This window comes from Ambystoma mexicanum, chromosome 3q, assembly GCF_040938575.1.
Source record: "Ambystoma mexicanum isolate Mex_15411 chromosome 3q, UKY_AmexF1_1, whole genome shotgun sequence".
NCBI lineage: Eukaryota > Metazoa > Chordata > Amphibia > Caudata > Ambystomatidae > Ambystoma > Ambystoma mexicanum.
This window is the reverse complement of record NC_090926.1, coordinates 733,235,529-733,255,147: the sequence shown is the minus strand read 5'-3', so window position 1 is coordinate 733,255,147 and position 19,619 is coordinate 733,235,529. Positions and strand designations below refer to the sequence as shown.

General features: G+C 47.5%; 1 protein-coding gene across 2 annotated transcripts in view; it reads right to left on the bottom strand.

The window, feature by feature from the left end:
• Positions 1–460: 460 nt before the first annotated feature.
• MXRA7 (matrix remodeling associated 7) overlaps positions 461–19,619 on the bottom strand; it is a 309,537-nt gene continuing 290,378 nt past the window's right edge. For both annotated transcript variants that reach the window (XM_069654665.1, XM_069654667.1), the window contains one exon: positions 461–947. In XM_069654665.1, coding sequence (XP_069510766.1) covers positions 833–947 — 115 coding nt within the window. In that variant the 3' untranslated portion in view covers positions 461–832. The remainder of the gene's footprint in view (positions 948–19,619) is intronic.

Sequence of the window (19,619 nt, the reverse complement as noted above, 5' to 3'; positions counted from 1 at the left end):
CCCCATGGCACATAGATGTTCCTGCTGTGCATGCATACAGTGCTTCCATCAGGCATGCAATTTCATGCTGGGCACATACATTCACTTTCTGCTGCAGAAGAACTGATGACTACTTTGGTGAACAAAGAGGTCATTTGCTATTTAAGGACATTGTCTAAAGCCTGTGCCTTGCTAGCTAATATTCTTGGGGCAAATGTGACACAAATTTCACATTTGTATCTCATTTTTCAATATTGTAGGGTACAGATCTCCCAGCGGCTCCCATGAACGGGATGTCTCTGCTTATTCTGCTGGCTCGCGCGGTGAAGTAGAAGGCTGTTATTAAACATTTTTCCAGGGTTGACTTTGGTTTTGGGCCCAGATTTGCAGACAAGAGCATACCTGACCAAGTTCAGTTTGGATTGAAAAGCATTTGAGAGACGGGTTTCAATAAAAGTACATGAAATAAATACAAGATGTGTACAATTGTTGAAGCAGAATCAATATAATTGAATGTCTAAACATTTTGGGATACAAAATGGCTATGCATTTCCTATGTGCTGCAGTGTCTTTAGACCTATTCATGAAGAGTATGCAAATATACACATGGACATGAGCACAAACAGTTGTTTCCACATCGGCGTGATCACTTCAGAGTCTCTGGACAATTGGGATCCTTCTCCAAATCAATGGAACAGTTTCTTGCTGTAGGTGACCTTCAGTTGCATAGTCGCAATGTCCAAAAGCATCCCTCCTCTGGACTGCCATTGCACTATCCTCTACAGAAAATCGATAGACCCACTCAACCTCCCACCATCGCTGCCACCAAACGATCTCGCAGCCCTGCAACCGATTACATGTTGTAGAGATTCAGCTGCTCCTTGACGTCCCCTTCTGACATCGGGCCGAAGGTCTCCTCCTTCTCCTTCATGAGCTCAAAGATGGCGGCCAGCTGCTCCCGCTGAACCCTGCCGAGAAGATGGTAAAAGTAGAAGGTTCCACAGTGCTATGGTCTTTATTCCGGAGCCATGTGGGAGGGCAGAGATTGGGGTGGGAGAGTATATCGAAAACCATGCACACACATGAGATGCACAAATCCATGAGCACACAACCATCCACATCCACGTATACATGCACATGCAGGAGCCCAACTAGAGGGAGAAAGAAGAGAGGGTAAACAGATATGCAGGAGAGATAGACTGGATGAGAGACGGATAAAGAGATATGCAGGGAAAAAGGAAGAAAAGGAAGGAGACAAAGAGGCAAGGAGACTGATCCATGTGATTGAGCGGTGCATGCCATATGCAAGTATTCCCCTTACCCGATAGAGGAAAGGCATGGGATGTCAGGAGTAACAGCATGTTTTCCATTCGCTTGTCTCAGATAATACTTGGTATTTACATCTGCTACCAGTGCATATAAACAGTTGGGTGGCAACCATTGTAAACAGTTGGTCATTGTGTTTGCGGGTGTGTAAGATCTTTCCATTACCACATTAACCTTAAGCCTCCTTGGTTGAGATATTTAGTCTGTGTGTGCAGGAAATCCTTCCATGCATGGACTAGACCATACACTGACAACAATACACCATGGGCCCTAATAAAGCACAGAATCCTCTGTCTTGATCAGTCGCAACGTCCTGTGCATCAGTAATGCCATTAAACCAGTTCACGGCAAGCTTGCCGCATTACATAGAGGTCCCCTTTGACATTGCCCTCTCCCTCACACTTGAAAGATGAACTCTTTTTGTGTGGGCTTCTGCCTCTATGCCTTCCAGCACCTTGAAGCGAAAGCCATGTACTTAAGTCTAAGGGTGTCCATGGCATAGAGAACACTTTCATCACAAGATGGCATCACTCTATTTAAACCCACTTCCGCCATGGTAGCCCTCCATTAACCTTCCCAGAGCCATGCACTGATCTACACTTTCATCCGCACAGAGACGCGTTCACAGCGCTCCACATCACTTTCACCATGGCACGGCTCCATGAACTTTCCAGGATGCCATGGCACGGCTCCATGAACTTTCCACGATGCCTGCCACTGGGCGTTCAACCGCATGTTCCTTCACAAGGAGATGCATTCAGGGATGGTGCTTTTGGCGAGTAACATGCTTAGTGTGATAACAACTATATGGTATTAGAGAGAAAGAACGCTGTGTTATAATAATCGTATGTGTACTGTAAATAACAAGAGTGGTGGCTGGAGATTAAGGACTTGCGGGCAAAGGCATGCTTATTTGTGGAGTGTTTGTGGTTCTCTGTGATATTTCCACATATTGAAGGCAAAAAAGATGGATTTTCTTTCAGCCAATTTTGTGCAGCCCTCAATTGGGGAAATGTGATATATCTAGGGGGGTTGCCGCCTCCCCCTTTCTTCCATAAAAGCTGATCCCCTGCCACTCGACTCCCAAACTCTCCTCTGATTTGGGGATTTTTTTGAAAATTGTGGGGTTTCACCCACCCCTCCCTGAGCCTCCCTTCGTGTGCCATCTGCTTTCTATGGCTTATCCATAGGAAGAGCCACATTTGAGACTAGGGCAGATGAGATGCTGTGCTAAAGCAAGCTAGTATCTGGATGGGACTGTGAATGTTAGCATGTGCCATACTTGGAATTTGAGAACATTGGCCTACGCCGTATCTAGATGGGACTGTGAATGTTAGCATGTGCCGCACTTAGATTTTGAAAACACTAGCCGGTGCCGTATCTGGATGAGTTTGTGAATATTGGCAAGCGCCACACTTTGAATTTGGGAACACTAGCCTGCGCCGTATCTACATAGGACTGGGAATGTTAGCGTGTGCCACAATTCGACAGAACTATTTTGATCAGCATGTTAAATGTCATATAACCCACTAACCAATATTAGCTCAAACTCTCTCCATACCTATATCACTGAAACTCACACAACCATCTCTCGCACAACAAGCTGCACACACTTCACCACACAGCAACACATAAGCTGCACCAACAGCACACGTGGACTGACACTGATCCAATACTCGCACCAAAGCTTAGCACCCGGTGTCCACCGAGTTGGAGCTGCCAACAATATACCACCCCTCCTACTATCCTATTCCCTCTTTACCTTACGAACCCTTCCCACCTACTCGTTTACAGATCCGCCAGAGCGCCTGGCGACCAATTCCGTTGGTGACGGTGCACTATATAAATACCCTTAACATAACATAACATAACACACAGCAGACACACGCGCGCACACACACCACTTACCTCGAGCACTCGTGACTTCCTTCTTACGCCAAGCCACCCCTACCAGCCTCTGCTCGCACTCGTGTGCATCCAAGGGCATGACAGTTCGATTTAGAAAGACTGTATCAGAGCGGTCTTTCGAAATAGAGTTGTTCACTCTATACCATGTCGTTTCTAGGTGAAAGCAGAGACACAGAAGCAGCAGGCCTGAAATACAGAGCTCAGTGCTGGGAGGAGTTGTGTATTTAACAGTGCAGAGTAAAAAGCAATAGCCACAAGAGAGTCAGTTGGACAGACTTTCTTGCAATGTGAATTGTGGCTGGTTCTTTGCTTCTAGTCTGGGCATGGGTCACAGCGAGTACCATCTGCACGGCCAGTATAGTTTGTCTGGTGAAGATCTCCCTGCACATGTCAATTGGCGAGACCCTGGCCAATAACTGGATTTCCTGTTGTAGGTCTATAAAAAAAGCATGCTGTCAGGATCCTAGCGCACCAGTATATGGAAACAGCATTTAAATGAGCAAGAACTGTCCTGACCCTGCCAGACTTCACATTTACTGATGGCCATCGACACTGAAAGGCTGGAGGAATTCTGGGACACTTGCATTGGATCCTATTTCACAGATGCTAAACATTTACGACATATGGCAGGGGGGAGGGTCATTTTTGGTGGGGTTAACAAGTCGGAAAACTAAGGTCACAAGACAGGCAACAACACAAGATATAGGAGGTAAGGTCACTGAAGATAATTGGCAGCAAAAACACTGTGGCCCTCATTACGACCCTGGCGGAAATCGAAAAACGATGGCGGAAATGCAATACCGCCATCGAATAGCGCTCGGTGCGACTATGACCCGTCACCGCAAAGTACGAAGCCATTAGCGACACCGTAGTGAACGCCAACGCTAACTGCACCAAGCACGCGCGCGCGCGCCATGCCAAACCGCAAACACCACCATGGTGCAACGGTACGCCAATTCCGACCCTAGCGGACATGTACCCAACGCCATCAGGCACGGCGTAATGTACCATTCCGCCATGGCGAGAAGTACGGCATCGCGAATCAACCGTAAACGGCCCCACTGAGTGCCTGTACACCGCTCCCTGCCCACAAAGTACAACTCCCCGTAGGTGCAATGAAGCCACAATGCAACCATTGAAATGTACAAGTCACCCATGCATGCCAACGAACAAAAGAAACACAAGAGGGGCCAATGGGAGCTGCAGGGCACAGATGGCACGAATACAGAAGCCATCCCAATGGACATGACCACAGTCCCCCACCAAGAAACGCACGCAAACACAGGCACCTGTGACCAGCAATATTCCGAAAACCACATCATTCCACCAGTCCACCTGGCTGACCGGCATCTGTTACACAAAACCCAATCCCCCGCCCCTGAGCATGACAACATTCAAACTGGCATATTGGCAGCCCCCATCCCTGACCTCACTGGGCTTCGTAGGCAAACGCGCACAGCACAGTACCACGCAACTAAACCCCGAAGCTGGAACCCAATGCAGATCTCCTCACAATACATCGCCCCCCAAATAGGCATATGCCACATCACTTGCAAAGAAAAACGCTACACGGGCCAAATCAGAATAGAAATTTTATGCACATCAAAATCACCAAGCCCATACAGCCATCAGGCCATGAACTCCAAAACACCAATCACCATTGTGGGCTGCTTCCGCAAGAAATGACCAGCCACTACCTGTGTGTCGCCCTGTTCCCCCATGGTACACAGAGCCACATGCACGTACGAAAAGGCAACATGGAAGCGCACAGAACCGCAGGGCCGTCCCAATGGGGAGGCACTAGTCCAGCTGAAAGGCCGAAATGTTGCTCCGAGCCACCAGTACTGCGTAAGGGCATGTGGCCCATTGGCGATCGTCCCATAAGATCGTAATGCTGCTCCACTGATTAACACGAAGCAGCAGGTGTCGGGAGTAAAATCCATCTGCAGGAGTGGCATACAGATGGCAGTGGCAAAAGGGGAGGAGATACCTGTCAACCAAAAGAAAAGAAAAAGAACAGAATGGCCATCAGAACTACATACCAACAACTCACTTCAATGATCACACGAAATCCACAGCCATATGCATGCTAGCCCACTCCAAAGGAACATCACCACCCCAAAACCACTTGCGACTCATAACCATCTATATCGAGGTGCAAACACCATCACAAACGAGTGTCTGAGGGCGCCTCGAGACAGGGAGGGCTCAACAAGGCCAGATGGACGATGGTCCCACTATGGCAGCCCTGCATCACATAGCGTAGGGGAGGCGGATAGATCCCAAGAAGCCCTGTACATGGCAAACTCTGTATCAAATCACCTGCCCATGCATCCATCCATCATTCCCTCATCCCGGGATCAAAATGCCTGAATAATTACTCACATAACATTAGAAACATCCATTGAGTCTGTGCGTTATGCAGCCTGCTAAATCCACAGTGCCCCAGCCCGTAATTCCAGTGTTGTGAAGTAACATGTATTTGGGAACGGACGGCCTCATCGCCCACGTAGCTATTGCGCATCCCAAACTATTCATATCAATCATTGCTCCCTCGCCATGGGCCCTGTCTCAAGGACATAGAACAATAGAACGTTACATTTGCAGTCAGACCTGTGGGCATCTCCTCGCCGCTAGCTGGAAACCGAAAGCGCCGCCCTTCGAATTCCTCATTTGCAACATCACGTCGAAAAGGCATCTGTGGCCGTTTGAAATCACTAATTATTCCATCGAGTGCGGCTGTGTGTGAAAATGGCAACTGCCTTCACCCACGATTGGGACGCCCCGCCCGTCGTTGCAACTCGGTACAGTGATGCATGAGGGCCCACCGTTACTCGAGTACTACGTCCCACTGACCCCTCACAAGTCTGTTCGCGACTGCACAGATAGTATGTGAAACAATGGGACCACAGCAGAATGAACATATCAACCAATCTTACACGGCCATCGGGTACAAATACATGATTGCAATAGCAAGATACAATTCCCCGAATTGCAGCGTTGTGCGCGGGACGTGCTCGGCCAAAGGGGAGAGCAGTTTGCACAGGTGGAATCAATCACCACAGGTGGAGGCCATACAGCCTGAAAACACATAAATTGCACAGCCAGTCTCCTCCCACAACCACACCGAAATGCTACCGGCAGGACTAGCGATGTTGGCCCTGGGGGACCTGATAGCACTGCAAGTGCTCCGACTCCAAGAAGTAGACGAACACCAACTACAACCAGCCGCACGGAGGAGACGCAGGAGGAGGAGGAGGCTAAGGCAGGGCCAGCAAGGCCCACCAGCACAGCCACTACCACCACGCAGGCAGCCCGCAATTCCACGCCTCCGAGCACATCCGTTCAACCTCACTGATGAGCAGATCCACACCCTCTACCGTCTGGACCGGGACACCATAGCCGCCATTGTGGACATGACACAGGCTGACCTTGTCAGCATGATAGATAGCCCAACCGCCATCCCACCCCTACTGAAGGTGGTGTCTGTACTCCACTTCCTGGCCACAGGCACCTACCAGCACACAGTCGGACAGTTGCATGGCATTTCTCAGCCACTGTTCTCACGGACACTATTGCAAGTGCTCGATGCCCTCCTGAAGCACGCAGACGACTACATCTCTCTACCACGCTCGGAGCAGGAAATAACCAACACAAAAGTGGGATTCCATGCACTTGCCGGCATACCGGGTTGCATTGGTGCCATCGACTGCACCCATGTTGAATTGGTCGTCCCACATGCCATGGAGGCCCAGTACCGCAACCGAAAACAATTTCATTCCCTGAATGTACAGATGGTGTGTGACTCCAACAGGATCATTACACATTGTTGTGCCCGATTCCCTGGATCAACCCATGATTCTATGGTCTTGAGGAACTCTACAATACCACGCTACATGGAGCGACACGCAGGGAACAGATCCTGGCTACTCGGTGAGTCTCATTACATGCATGATGATGTGGGGTATGTGAATTGGCAATGACCTGCCAGGAAGGGGGGGGGGGTGTGCGTACGTATCAATGGCATTCCACATCATACGTTTCTCGTCCACATACAGGTGATGCTGGATATCCACTGAAGAGATGGCTCCTCACACCAGTCCGGAACCCACGGGACCAGCATGAGGAGGACTACAACCATGCCCACTCACGTACCCGTGTAGTCATTGAACAGGCATTCGGCCTACTGAAGACCCGTTTCCGCTGCCTCAGCAGGTCTGGCGGAGCACTCCTGTACCGCCATGAGAAGGTTGCAAAGATGGTGATGGCATGTGTCATGCTCCACAACATGTGCGTACGTAGAAATGTGCCCATGCCCCCTGACGCTGAACTGCAAGCACCTGATGATGGTCATGATGAGGGTGGGGATGTGGCAGCACCTCATGGAGTCTGCGAGGCACCGGAGGCCCGTGACATTCGTCAGCATCTCATTGATGTATGCTTCTAGCACTCACGCCTGGTGGCTGATACATGGACACGGGACTCGTGGCACTGCGTGTGTCTGGGACATGCACAATATGGACTGTACGCCTATGATGGCCTAGTACACAAATATCAATGTCCACACTTCTCATTGGTTGATCGTGCACTTTTTATGGCATATGTGATATCATGTTGAACACCCTATCGACCCGCCACCCAAGTGAGCCCAACACACCCCCTCCACCCTCCTACCTCCCCCCCGAACACCAGTGTCCAAAGATGCTCATTGTCAGTGGGCTGTCGCTATTGCATGCCCCCTCTGCGGGTATCAGGGGCACCCCTGCCTGTGGAGCGCAGGTTCCTTCCAGATCTACGTTGGGGGCTGCCCTGGACGGAACTTGCAACGGATGATGTGTCTGCCTGCTCACGTCCATGCATGTCCCTAAGGGTTTGCGAGAGCTCAGTGAGCACACGGCGCACTGCGGCAAGTTCGGCACATACGTCTTTGGACGTCGCATGCAGTTCCCCCCTCAGGCTCTCGGTGCTTCTCTCAATTTGTGCCCTTAGCGTCTCTGTACCTCTCTCCATTTCTGCCCTAAGTGTCTCAGTTGATGTTTCTATGTCTGCCTTAGTGCCCCCACATTCATCGGCATGGTCCTTGAGGAGTGTGGCCAGTTGCTGCTGTTGTTCGATCAACTGGTCGAGGGACTGTTGCCTCTGCTGGGCCATGGACATTTGCGGGGGTGTCACAGAGGGGCTGTTGTCCTCATGTTGCCTTGCCACAGGGCTTGTGGGGGATGGCCAGTCGTCGTCTTGTGGGTGCCCCTGCGTGGTATCCTCATGTTGTACGGGATGGGACAGACAGGGGGATTGGGACAGGTCATGGATGGATCTGACTTCGGCATCCCCGTTTTCTGTGTCCGAGCATGCTGCCATCAATGGGGTGTCACCTATGGTGCTGCTGCCACCAGAGGCAGTGCCTTCTGTGGCATCCATTGGGGGGACCTGTGGTGGTGGTGTTGTGGGCATGCTGGCTGCTGGGGTGCCTGTTGATGTTCCCTCCTCTGTGCTGCCACCTGATTTGTGCTGCTGCCGTGTCTTGATGCGTGCAGCTGAGGTGGAGGGTCTCTGGCCGTTGGTCTTGGCCCTCTTTGCAGGTGTGCTGGTAGGGGTGTCCTGTAGCTCGTCGTTTGGATCGGACCCTGTGGTGGAGTAAAGGAGGGCGAGGGTTATTGATGGGTCAGTGGGAATTGGAATGGCATTGTATCACATGCATTGGGGTGGTACCTGAGGGTGATTTGGGTCGGGGTCTTGGAGGTGCTTTGATTTGTGTGTGGAGTGAGGGTGCAGTTGTTTGGCAGCCTGCAGTTAGGGTGTGCCTGCTGCACGTGTAGTGCGTGTATTAGGGGTTTTTAATTATTTATGTATTTATTGTGGGTTTTGACGTGCGCTTTCAGGCCGATGTGTGTGGACGTTCTCCTGGACATGTGTTTCTGTTGCACTATGTGGACGCATGGTACTTCACATGGATGGACTGTGTGGATTTGGCATTGTTTTATCTGGCCCACCTACCTGAATCTTCGGATGTCTGCACTCCTTTCTCCATCCCTCCGACTCCCTCTATGCTCTCCATTCCGATGGTGGAGGCACAGATTTCTTCCCAGGGGGTCAACTTGATGGGTGATTCAGGACCTCCCCCGGTGGCTGTGGCAATGTTGCGGTTGGCAGAGAGTATGCTGCGGACGCGTATCCGCAGGTCGTCCCATCGCTTGCGGCATTGCTGTGGGGTGCGGGGTGCGGTCCCCACCGCACTTACCCGCTGTGCCACCAGAGCCCATATGGCCTTCTTGTTTGCAAGTGCCGTCCTGGTCATTTGCGTGGAGAAGACGACGGCAGCATTCTCCTGGAGGGTCTCTGTTAGCACGGTGAGTTCCTCACGGGAGAAGTGGACCTGCCGCTTGCGGTCGCACGCTTTCTTCGCTACTTTTCCCATTTTTCTTGGTTTCGCTAGGGTGGTTGACGGGTTGGGGTGTGTTTCAGGGTAGTGATTTTAGTGGTTGTGTGGTTTTAGTGTTTTTATAGGTGTACGCCGGGATGTTTCCCGTTCCGGGCCCATGTTTTAACTTCCGTTTCCGTATATTTCCGGGCACCGTACTTTCCGGTAGGCGCACACTGCGGTGACCGCTAAGAGGGGTGGCGGTATTGCACCTAGGGCGCCGTACGGCGGCGGTGTGGGCCGTTTTGGGGTCATTTCCGCCATCGCGGACTTTGCACTTCCGCCGTGGCGTGGTGCTCGTGCCCGATGGGTCGGAATGGGCCGCACTTTGCTCCTTCGTGCAATGGCGGAAACGCTATTTACGCTGTGGCGCTCCGGTCAGTCGCTTTCCGCCAGGGTCGTAATGAGGGCCTGTGTATGGTAGCACATGTATGTGGCCAGATGGAAAATAATTGATTGTGAGAAATATTCTATTAAACTACAATCTATAGCATATGTCATGCACACAGAGGCATGAACACATGTGGCTACCATAATAAGGAGCATGGCACCCTAGGTGTGACCGTATGCACATGTAATTGTTATGGGTAGCACTAGGGCATACACGGACGGCACATACATTAGGGTTATAGGGTATGAGATCAATCGCTCTGAGAAGCAAGGAAAAAAACATCCCCACAAACAATGAATAATAGTAGTGATTCATTGTATAGCACCCCTATAAACAAAAATACCTTTTCAGCGCTAATAACAAGTGACCCTGGTTCCCATATGAACAGGACCCATTTTAATTGATTGCAAAGGGATAAAACAGTGGTTCAAACATGTAAACTGCAGGTTACACATAATGCGCATGCAGCAGCTACATTAACCCACTGACCTATCATAAGAGCTGGAGATGATTAACTCCTTTATACACCTTTGGTGCTTGAACGTTAGGGTTTGTGTAAGAACTAGAAGTGTGATTGTGTTAGAAGAACAGAGCCTCCTATGTTAGTGCATATGGAGTCCCCACAGTAGAGCCATTGTCAGGGGGTCTGGCGAGCTGCTAAGGAGGGATCTGCTGTAGAATTCCTCAAGCACAGTTCTCTTATGATTAATGATTAACTTTCATGCACAATCCAAGTATTGGACTAGCTGAAAATATTATGCAGCGATGGTCAAATGAGTTCACTTTAGAAGTCATGCACGAAGTGCTGGACATTTCTTTCACATGGGAAAGATATAAGCAAGTATTTCTCATTGGCTGCAGGGAGTGCGTGCATGGGATTAAGTCCTCTGATGGCCAGTTTATCTATAGAGCAAGACATCTGGGAACACAACAGACACATAACTGCGCCCTTGGGAAAATATGTTAATTTCTAGCAATGCTGGCATTTGTATTTTCAACGGGCATATCTTATACACGCTACACATTTTCACATAATGTGCCCAAAACCTTAAGCACAAAGATGCTTAAAATTGGGACCCTGTGGGATTCCAAGATGGCCGCCGCAGCCTGAAGACGTGTTTGCACGTCTCTCCTCCACTTTCGCTTTCGGGAGAGACCGGTAACTTCCACAAAGCAGGATAAATGTACATATTTCTTGACTCCAGAATGCTACATTGAATCAAAAGAATATATGGGCAAGGCGCGGAGGGCTGCGGAAAATCGTATTGGGAAATATATGGAACTGTACGAGCGTTGGCCTTCAGCGTATCATGCTAGCAAAGTGCGTGCCTCTGGACACTCGTGCTGGCAAAACGTTCCCACGTAACTGCAGGGGTCCCGGTTGGATTTTGGATCTGTTTGCTCCTTCAGGTGATGGAGCAACAAGAAGTTTTGGCAAGCGGGGACGCAGACCAGACTCACTTCGAGTTACACGGGACAACGCTGGTGCCCGCAGCTGCAATCTCAGGGCGGGCCTCAACATGGAGTCTTATCGGCGGCCGTGTATGCGGGGCCTGGGCTCTCACACGGACAATTAGTGTAGCGCATAAGCAGGCGATCCATATGCCACGCGGACCAAAATAACAGCAACAGCGAGGGAGGAGAAAGGTAAAGTGGGACGCTGAGCAATAACCGGATCAGGGACAGCATATGAGCTGCAACATGGCGGGGGAATCATCGGGCTGTTTCCCTCTTTCATCTCTGCCTTTCTTCACTTTGATCAGGGAAGATGGGACCCAATGGACAGATTAGTGGTTGAAGTAAGCACAAATTATATAAGAAAAGCGGAAGTGACGGGCTGCATTTCTTTCATGTACAGTGGCAGGAGATTGATTCCGGTAAGGCTGTTTGCTTTGATATATACATCAGCGCGGCCCCGCATAGAAGCTAAGGGACACTAAACGCTCTGCAAACTATATAACCATGAGCAGGCAGGTTCAGCATTGAGATAGGATTGAGGCAATTCACGGGACTGTGCTTGGCGTGCGCTTGGGCACTATCCTCAAACTATCACAGCCTGGAGGGGATATATGAGACATAAAGGACAGCACTGCTATTAGGCCTCAGAACTGTTTTTCGTATTCAGCTGCATACCACTGTGGCAACACGTTCCAAAAGATAATATAGGTGGCAGTAAGGTCGATTTGCCACTCGCCCAGGGGGCAAGAAGTATGCCAGTACCTGCGTATGAAACTTAGCAGTGGACAGTGGCACAGCAGTGATATATCGTGGGTACGTCAACAACAAAGGATGACCACTTTTGGGTGGGCAACATAATATTATCATCATACACCCAACCTGCTGGATTCTACAGTTTGAGACCAGTAAAGTGGGGTTAGCAGTACTCATTGTCATACGCCTTCAGTCTAATACACGGACGTATTGCAGCATTGTACGAACTTTGAAGGTGGAGATGACATCAACACTCCGCGTCTGAGCACAGACGTAGTAGTATTTCCAATTCCTGCAGGCTCATCGTGGTTGGTATTCTTTGCTTATGACGAGGGGAAATAAATAAATCCATAATTCAGTGCCCCCCAGGGAGTCGCAAGGTAAAGAAAATCTGCTGCTAAGACTTTGGGGAGCAACGGGCTAGGAGACGGCCCCTATAGGTTCAGGATGGCAACCCACTTTGCTTCGAAATAGTGAATCCCGGGAATAAGCAATGATGGCGGCTAAAGAGGATTTCGCGGCAAGCTTTCAAGCGTTCCAAGAAAAATTCTCAGCCACCTTTCAAGCTCGGTTCATGTCTTTTCCAAAAGAAATAAAGCAATCGCTATCAGACTTCGGAAAATATATTGCTACCCTTGGAGAGCGGGTTGAGGCTAACGAACAGGCAATACAAGCTCTGTCACAAGAAAGTAAACAGACAAACATTGCATTGGAGGAACTCTCCAGTGCAACATGAAACCTTGAACTGCACATGAAGATTTGAAGAATAGGTTCTGTCGTTCAAATATAAGGGTGAGAAATCTACCGGAAACGGTTCTAGACTCTCAGCTAAAAGATGCAATAACCCTGATTTTTGCGGACTTTCTCCTGGGTGAAGAAAATTTGCAAGTATCTATTGATCGACTGCACAGGACAGGCCTGAAAAGGAGTGATCCAGGGGCCTGCCCACACAATGTTTTGGCTGCGTGCACCTCATATCAACAAAAGGAACAGACTTTAAGAATGGCCCGATAACAAAATATGATCACTTATAGCGGGATGGAAATTCAGCTTTTTCAAGATTTGTCCCAGATCATTGTGCAGAAAAGGCGCAAAATGCAACCGGTGATTAGAACACTATGGGAGCAGGGGATCAAGTACAGATGGACATTCCCATTTGGAATCCTTTTCTCAATTGAGGCCACGCAACGCAGGGTCATGTTTCGCGAAGCAGGAATGGCTGTACTCCACATTGAAGATGATGAAGGAGAAGGCGCAACAATTTCAGATTTTGGTTGCACATCCCAGCAATCAAAATCATGGGAATGGTCGGTGGTGCTGCATCGTGCAAGGAAGCACAAACAACAGCAAAAGAAGGATTGGAAGGCTCGCCTGAGAGGTCAAACTCCTAAAGAAACTGATTAAGGAAAAACATGAGCAAAAGTGAAAAGCTTATTGATCTGATGTAACCCTAATATCATTTGGATATGGAGCATGGGATGTTGTAGTTCATGTTGTAGTTCATTTTGGAATTATCTGTCAAAGTACAGATGGGGGTACTAGTATACCCCGCACGTTGTCCTGGGGAATTAGTTGGTACATGGCTGGGCCGGGCGCTCCAGAATTTGTTCGAAAATGTGGCTCACACCAGGAGAATTTGGGAAGGATTTGTTTGCGACAAGTTGGGGCTATGGGGGGTGCAGCGGGTGGGGGGAAACTGGAGGGGCGGGGGGGGGCAGTGGGCCTGCATGGTATCCTAGGATCAGATATGATATGAGAATACGTCTGAATATGAGGTATATAAGATAACTAAAAGCTTGGTAGTCAAGTGGGTCAGTTGAAATGCTTTACATTGAACATTAGGGGTTTGAACAAGCCTGCGAAGTGTAGGAAGCTCGATGCTCTTTTGGGGTGTCACCAACCGATTTGGGGGTGCTCCAAGAGATGCATATTTGTTTCTCGGATAAGCACAAACTGCGCCTTTGTCAGTAACCACTGGTGATACAGGCACATGCAAAGGTAAAAGAAGCAGGCGTCTTATTGACATTGAAACTTGGCCCCCATGCTAAAGTACTGAAAACGCATAGTCACAAAGAGGGACGTTATGTATTTGCTATATTGGAAACAGGCTTTAGGAAAGTCATGGTGGCGTTGATAAATGCCCCAAATACGGGCCAACAGAGCTTCTTGAAATCAGTTATTGCTCAGGTTGAAATGTTATGTGAGGTGGACATTATACTACTAGGAGATCTCAATATAGCTTGGGACCCCTTGCGGGACCTGAGCGCAGTTACCTCCTTGGTGCATTCTGCACCCTCGAACCTTTCAAAAACAAAGGTTTCCTCATCTGGCCTTAGTAGAAGCATGGCCGGCCCGAAAGGGGGAAACAAAAGGATATGCATTTTATTTGCATGTCCAAAGTTCATTTTCCCCCATTGATTATGTGTGGGTCTCTAAGACCCTCATTGGCTGGGCTACGACCATGGTCTGTCACCTAATTGCACTCTCTGATCATGCTCCACTAACAATACAGTTACATATAGAAGGGACGACCCAAAGGATATAGACTTGGCGATATCCATCAGACGTAGTTCAGGACATGCTGGTTAGGGGGAATATCGAGGCAAATATAGTGGAATTTTTTTATATCAATATGACACCTGATGTTTCTGCTAATGTGGTGTGGGATGCATTTAAGGCTTCAATCCGTGGCTCTATCATCGCTGAGATGGCAAATGGCGACAGAGAATAGCTCTGGTTGAAACACTGGAAGCCGAATTGCAACATGTAATGAGGGAAATGGAAATTTGTAAAGATCCCGCAATTTTAAAAGCATATAGAATTGCAAGAGCCAAGTTAAATATGTTTCTAACTAAAAAGGCAGAGAAATCTCTGCTGTATCTGTGCCACTCATACTATGCCAAGGCCAATAAGGCGGATAGACTGTTGGCAAGACAATTACTTCAGAAGATCGCCTCACAGACCATCTTATCGATACTACTACCTGACGTGGGCAGCACCACCGAAACGTCTCAGATAATATCACAATTTCACTTGTTCTATTCACATCTCTACCATACCAGGGAACCAGGTGAAGGCCTACAGATATTATATATGCAGACAGTAAAGCTTCCTCAGATTTCGCAGTTAGAGCAGGATGTTCTGGAAAAAGAAATTACAACTGAAGAAGTAATGAATGTAATAAAACACTTTCTCTTACTAAATCCACAGGACCTGATGGGTTCTCTTCTCCCTTTTATAAAACATTCAGCAAAGTATTAGCCCCAAGGTTAACGTATCTCTATCATTAATTCTTAAGCTGTGGGTGCATTTCCTCCTCTATGGAGGAAGCAAAGATTATACTTTTTCCAAAACCAGGTAAGGATCCTGGGAGATGTGGGTCATATCAGCCTATAGCTTTAATTAACGTTGATGACAAAATATATTCAAAGGTTCTTACAAATAGGATAGAGAGCTTGCTTCCGTCTATCATTTTTCCGGACCAGTCTGGGTTTATAGAAAATCTACAGACGCATGATAATGTACGTTGAGTATGCCATGTGCTAGATAAAGTGACAATTAAACAGATCCCTGCGTTCCTTCGATCATTGGATGCCGAAAAGGCTTTCGACCGTGTAGAGTGTTGGTTCCTTTTTCAGGTCATGGCTCAGATGGGATTTGGTCCGCAATTTATAGCAAGAATCAAAGTTAACTATAATCTCCCGGTGGTCCATTTATTAATAAATGGACAACTCGCTGCCCTTATCTCCCTGAAGTGAGGCACATAACAGTGTTGCTCCATGTCAACATTGTTGTATACTATAGCTCTCAAGCATTTTATTGCAAAAATCCAACAAACGTAAGATAACCATGTTATATTTTTTGGGGGGACAGAACACAAAATCATGGTATACGCTAATGATATGTTGTTGGTAGTTTCAGAACCGGAGGAATCACTCTCGCCAGCTGGAAACAATCAGGTTGTAATTAAGGCAGGGTGTCAGGATATATGAACACAGCAAAACCCGCCCCGGATGCAGGTGCAGCGGGAAAGCACCCGCTACACTTGTAAAACCGGACCCAATACAGAAGCCCGAATTCACGAGAACAACGGTAAGAAGTCATGCAATGTGTGGGAGACGCTAGCAATGGGATGGAAAACTTAGAACTGTGGGAACTTTTGCCCTTTTTTTCCTTTTCCGTACGTGTGCAAGCATTCCCATTTACTTCTTAGAGTCAGCCTCCAGTGCTAGTGCACGAGAAGTAGGAACTAATTACTGCAATACGTGCACCCCGAGGAAACGTGAAGCAGCATCCGATACTATCCGCACTCTACACGAGGGGCATAGCCTTTGAAGCCCTGCTGCCATTGTATACGCCACAGGCAGCCTGGACACCTTAAGGGTATGATTTGAAAATTATGGATAAAAATGAACCCGAAGCACGTTCTAGCTCTAAGCCATGTGTAAAATCGCATTTCTGTCTTTATGTTGAATTAGGAATACACTAAGGAACTGAAGCACTGTTTGGGGAAACAACAGTAAAGACGATTTTGCCACTCCAGGAGGATAACTTAAAGCAGGACTCCTGCCGCCACATAGTCCACCAAAAGAAGAGCCCTAGAGCTACTAATCCATGTGGGTAAGAGAAACAGAGTGCGCAGTCCAAGTTATGGACAATTAGCTTGTACATCTCCAGCTAATGCTGATTTTCCACTTTTCCCACAGTGACACATTTATTTGGGAAACAGAGCCAATCCGGTTACAACTGTATAGCAGGGCGTCACAATTCCTGAAAAGAGTTCTAAATTGTCTTACAGCGTGGATTCTCCCCAGATATACACGATTGGTAAGTGTGGAAACTTACTTTGGCTACTGTGGGATTGGTATAGGGTACCACAGACAGACCTAATCCACTGCTATAGCTAGTTGGTAACACACCAGAATTGATGAAGCCCAGAATGGGTGTGGCACTCGTGACCAATATAATAGAAACCACCAAGTTAATAGCCAAGGTGAACCAAGATGTAGGATGTATCCGTGCCGAGATGGTTAATAACCAAGATTGTAGACCTCTGTTATTTAGAAATAGTGGCCTAAGATGTTTTGAACTCAGAAACACTGAAATAAGACACTAAGGGCCTCATTAGCGCCACCGTTGTTAACGAACCGCCTGATCCCGACTCCTGCAGGCGGGAGGTGATGTTCCCGCCAGGTCTGACCTGGCGGGTTTAACACCGCCCGCCTGCAGGCGGCCGAGGAAACACCAGCAGCATTACGAGATGCTGCCGGTGTTTCCATGATCCCCATTCCCATCGAGTCCCATAGGACTCGATGGGAATGGGGATTAACACCATTCCGCCTCCGTGATTCCCGGAAAACCGGGGTTGTAATGCCCCGGTAATTCCGGGAATCACGGAGGCGGAATGGTAATACGAGTCCGGCGGTAACCAGGCGGTTTTACCGCCGTGGTTACCGCCGGACTCGTAATGAGGCCCTAAATCTCTTATTGTTTACTGTCCCCTTCTAGGGAGAGACACCCCTTCTACTGCATTTAACACAGGTCAACTTGGGCCCACTGAAAAAGGACTCATATACGACCAAGAAAAACAACTCGTAAACCGCACTTGTCTTTTTTGTCTATGTAATCAGTATTGACAGAAATGACCAAACCTTTCTGTCTTTAGCCCCTGAAGAATTTCCAAGTAGCTAGAATAGGTGTCCAGACATTTGGTCGACCTAAAACTGGTCGAATGACATTTGGTCGACGCAATTTGGTCGAAAACCAAATGGTCGAATTTTTTTTTTTAATTATATATTTATTTTTCGGGTTTTCGTTTTTTACAAAAATGGGTTTTTAGAAAAAAAAGGGGGTTGGGGTGGGACCCCCCCCCCCCCCAAAAAAAAAAAAAGGTGAAAATAAAAAATATAAAAATTCGACCATTTGGTTTTCGACCAAATTGGTTCGACCATTTGTCTGGTCGACCAATTTTTTTCGACCAAATGTCTGGTAACCGCTAGAATATTGTTAAAAAATTGGAAAGAAACATGTTGGGCACTTTGTAGATTTTTGTTTCATTTTATATTGAAGGTGTATTTGACACAACAGAAACAGGATGAATGGTATGAGAGAATGAGTGGTGTGTGTAACGAGGTATGTCCATTGTGTACGTTTTGCACAGCACAAGTTGCTTTATGGAAACAATGAATTGGATTGTTATGTGTATGTAGAAAAGTTTGTGTTATTATATTGGCGGTTATGATGTTCTAGCCACACATGATTTACCAGTGGCAGGACATGTTGCATTATGTACTGTATTTTATAAAACATTGTGCAGATTGAATATTAAAATATGTATATTTTTCTATAAGCGCTAGAGTAAGATACTTTTTCTTATGCCCAACTGAATGGACTGAAGGTGCTGAAGTCTCCCCTCGAGTAAGGAGTACAGTGACGAAACCATAAGCTTTGTGTTTGAAGTTTAAAGGGTTGATCCCCTTTTAGTCAAAGGGTATGCTTGATGGTTTTCTTCTCCCTCTACCTCTTTCCTGTTGAAATATACAAAACATGGTTGTACCTAGTCAACATTGTTGTATGCTATAGCTCTCAAGCCTTTTCTTGCAAAAATCCGACAAACGTAAGATATCCATGGTATATTCTTTGGGGGAACAGAACACAAAATCATGGTATATGCTGATGATATGTTGTTGGTAGTTTCAGAACTACATCCATATTGGGAATAGAAAGGGAACTGGAGCAGTACGGATTGGTTGTGGGTCTAAAAATCAATCTAGCCAAATCAGAAATATTCAATTTATACTTTCCCCCTGCTATCGTATCCTACACACAAACTAAATTCGGATTTGCACAGGGGTATATTAAGCTTTTGGAAGTTGCAATTTGGAAGGTTTAAATGAAGCTAATTTTACCCCTATATTGAAAGTGATTACAAACGAATTCGGAAACGGAAGTCCTTTAATGATCTCATGGATTGGGCATATAAATGTTATAAAGATGACTATTCTCCCCAAAATATTATACTTTTTTCAGGCACTTCCAATTCGACAATTCAGCATTTCTTTAAAACATTGCGTAGGAAGATATCCGAATATATTTGGAATAATAAACCTCTGCAAGTGGTTTATGAGGTTTTGACGGCTCTCACCGTAAGAGAAGGATTGGGGCTCCCCGACTTTTATAAGTTTTATCAAGCAGCACACCTCAGAATAATGAAGGACTGGTGGGGGTCAGACAAAGAGAATTGTTGGTTGCAGATGGATAGGGCATGGGGGGGGTTCAAAGCTAGTGGAAGCCTAATGGCATACAAAAAAACTGTCCCCCTAACATTCAAAGGAGTAAAATTATGCATTTAGTTGAAGAGATTTGGGATGGGGCGGTCAAAAGGCA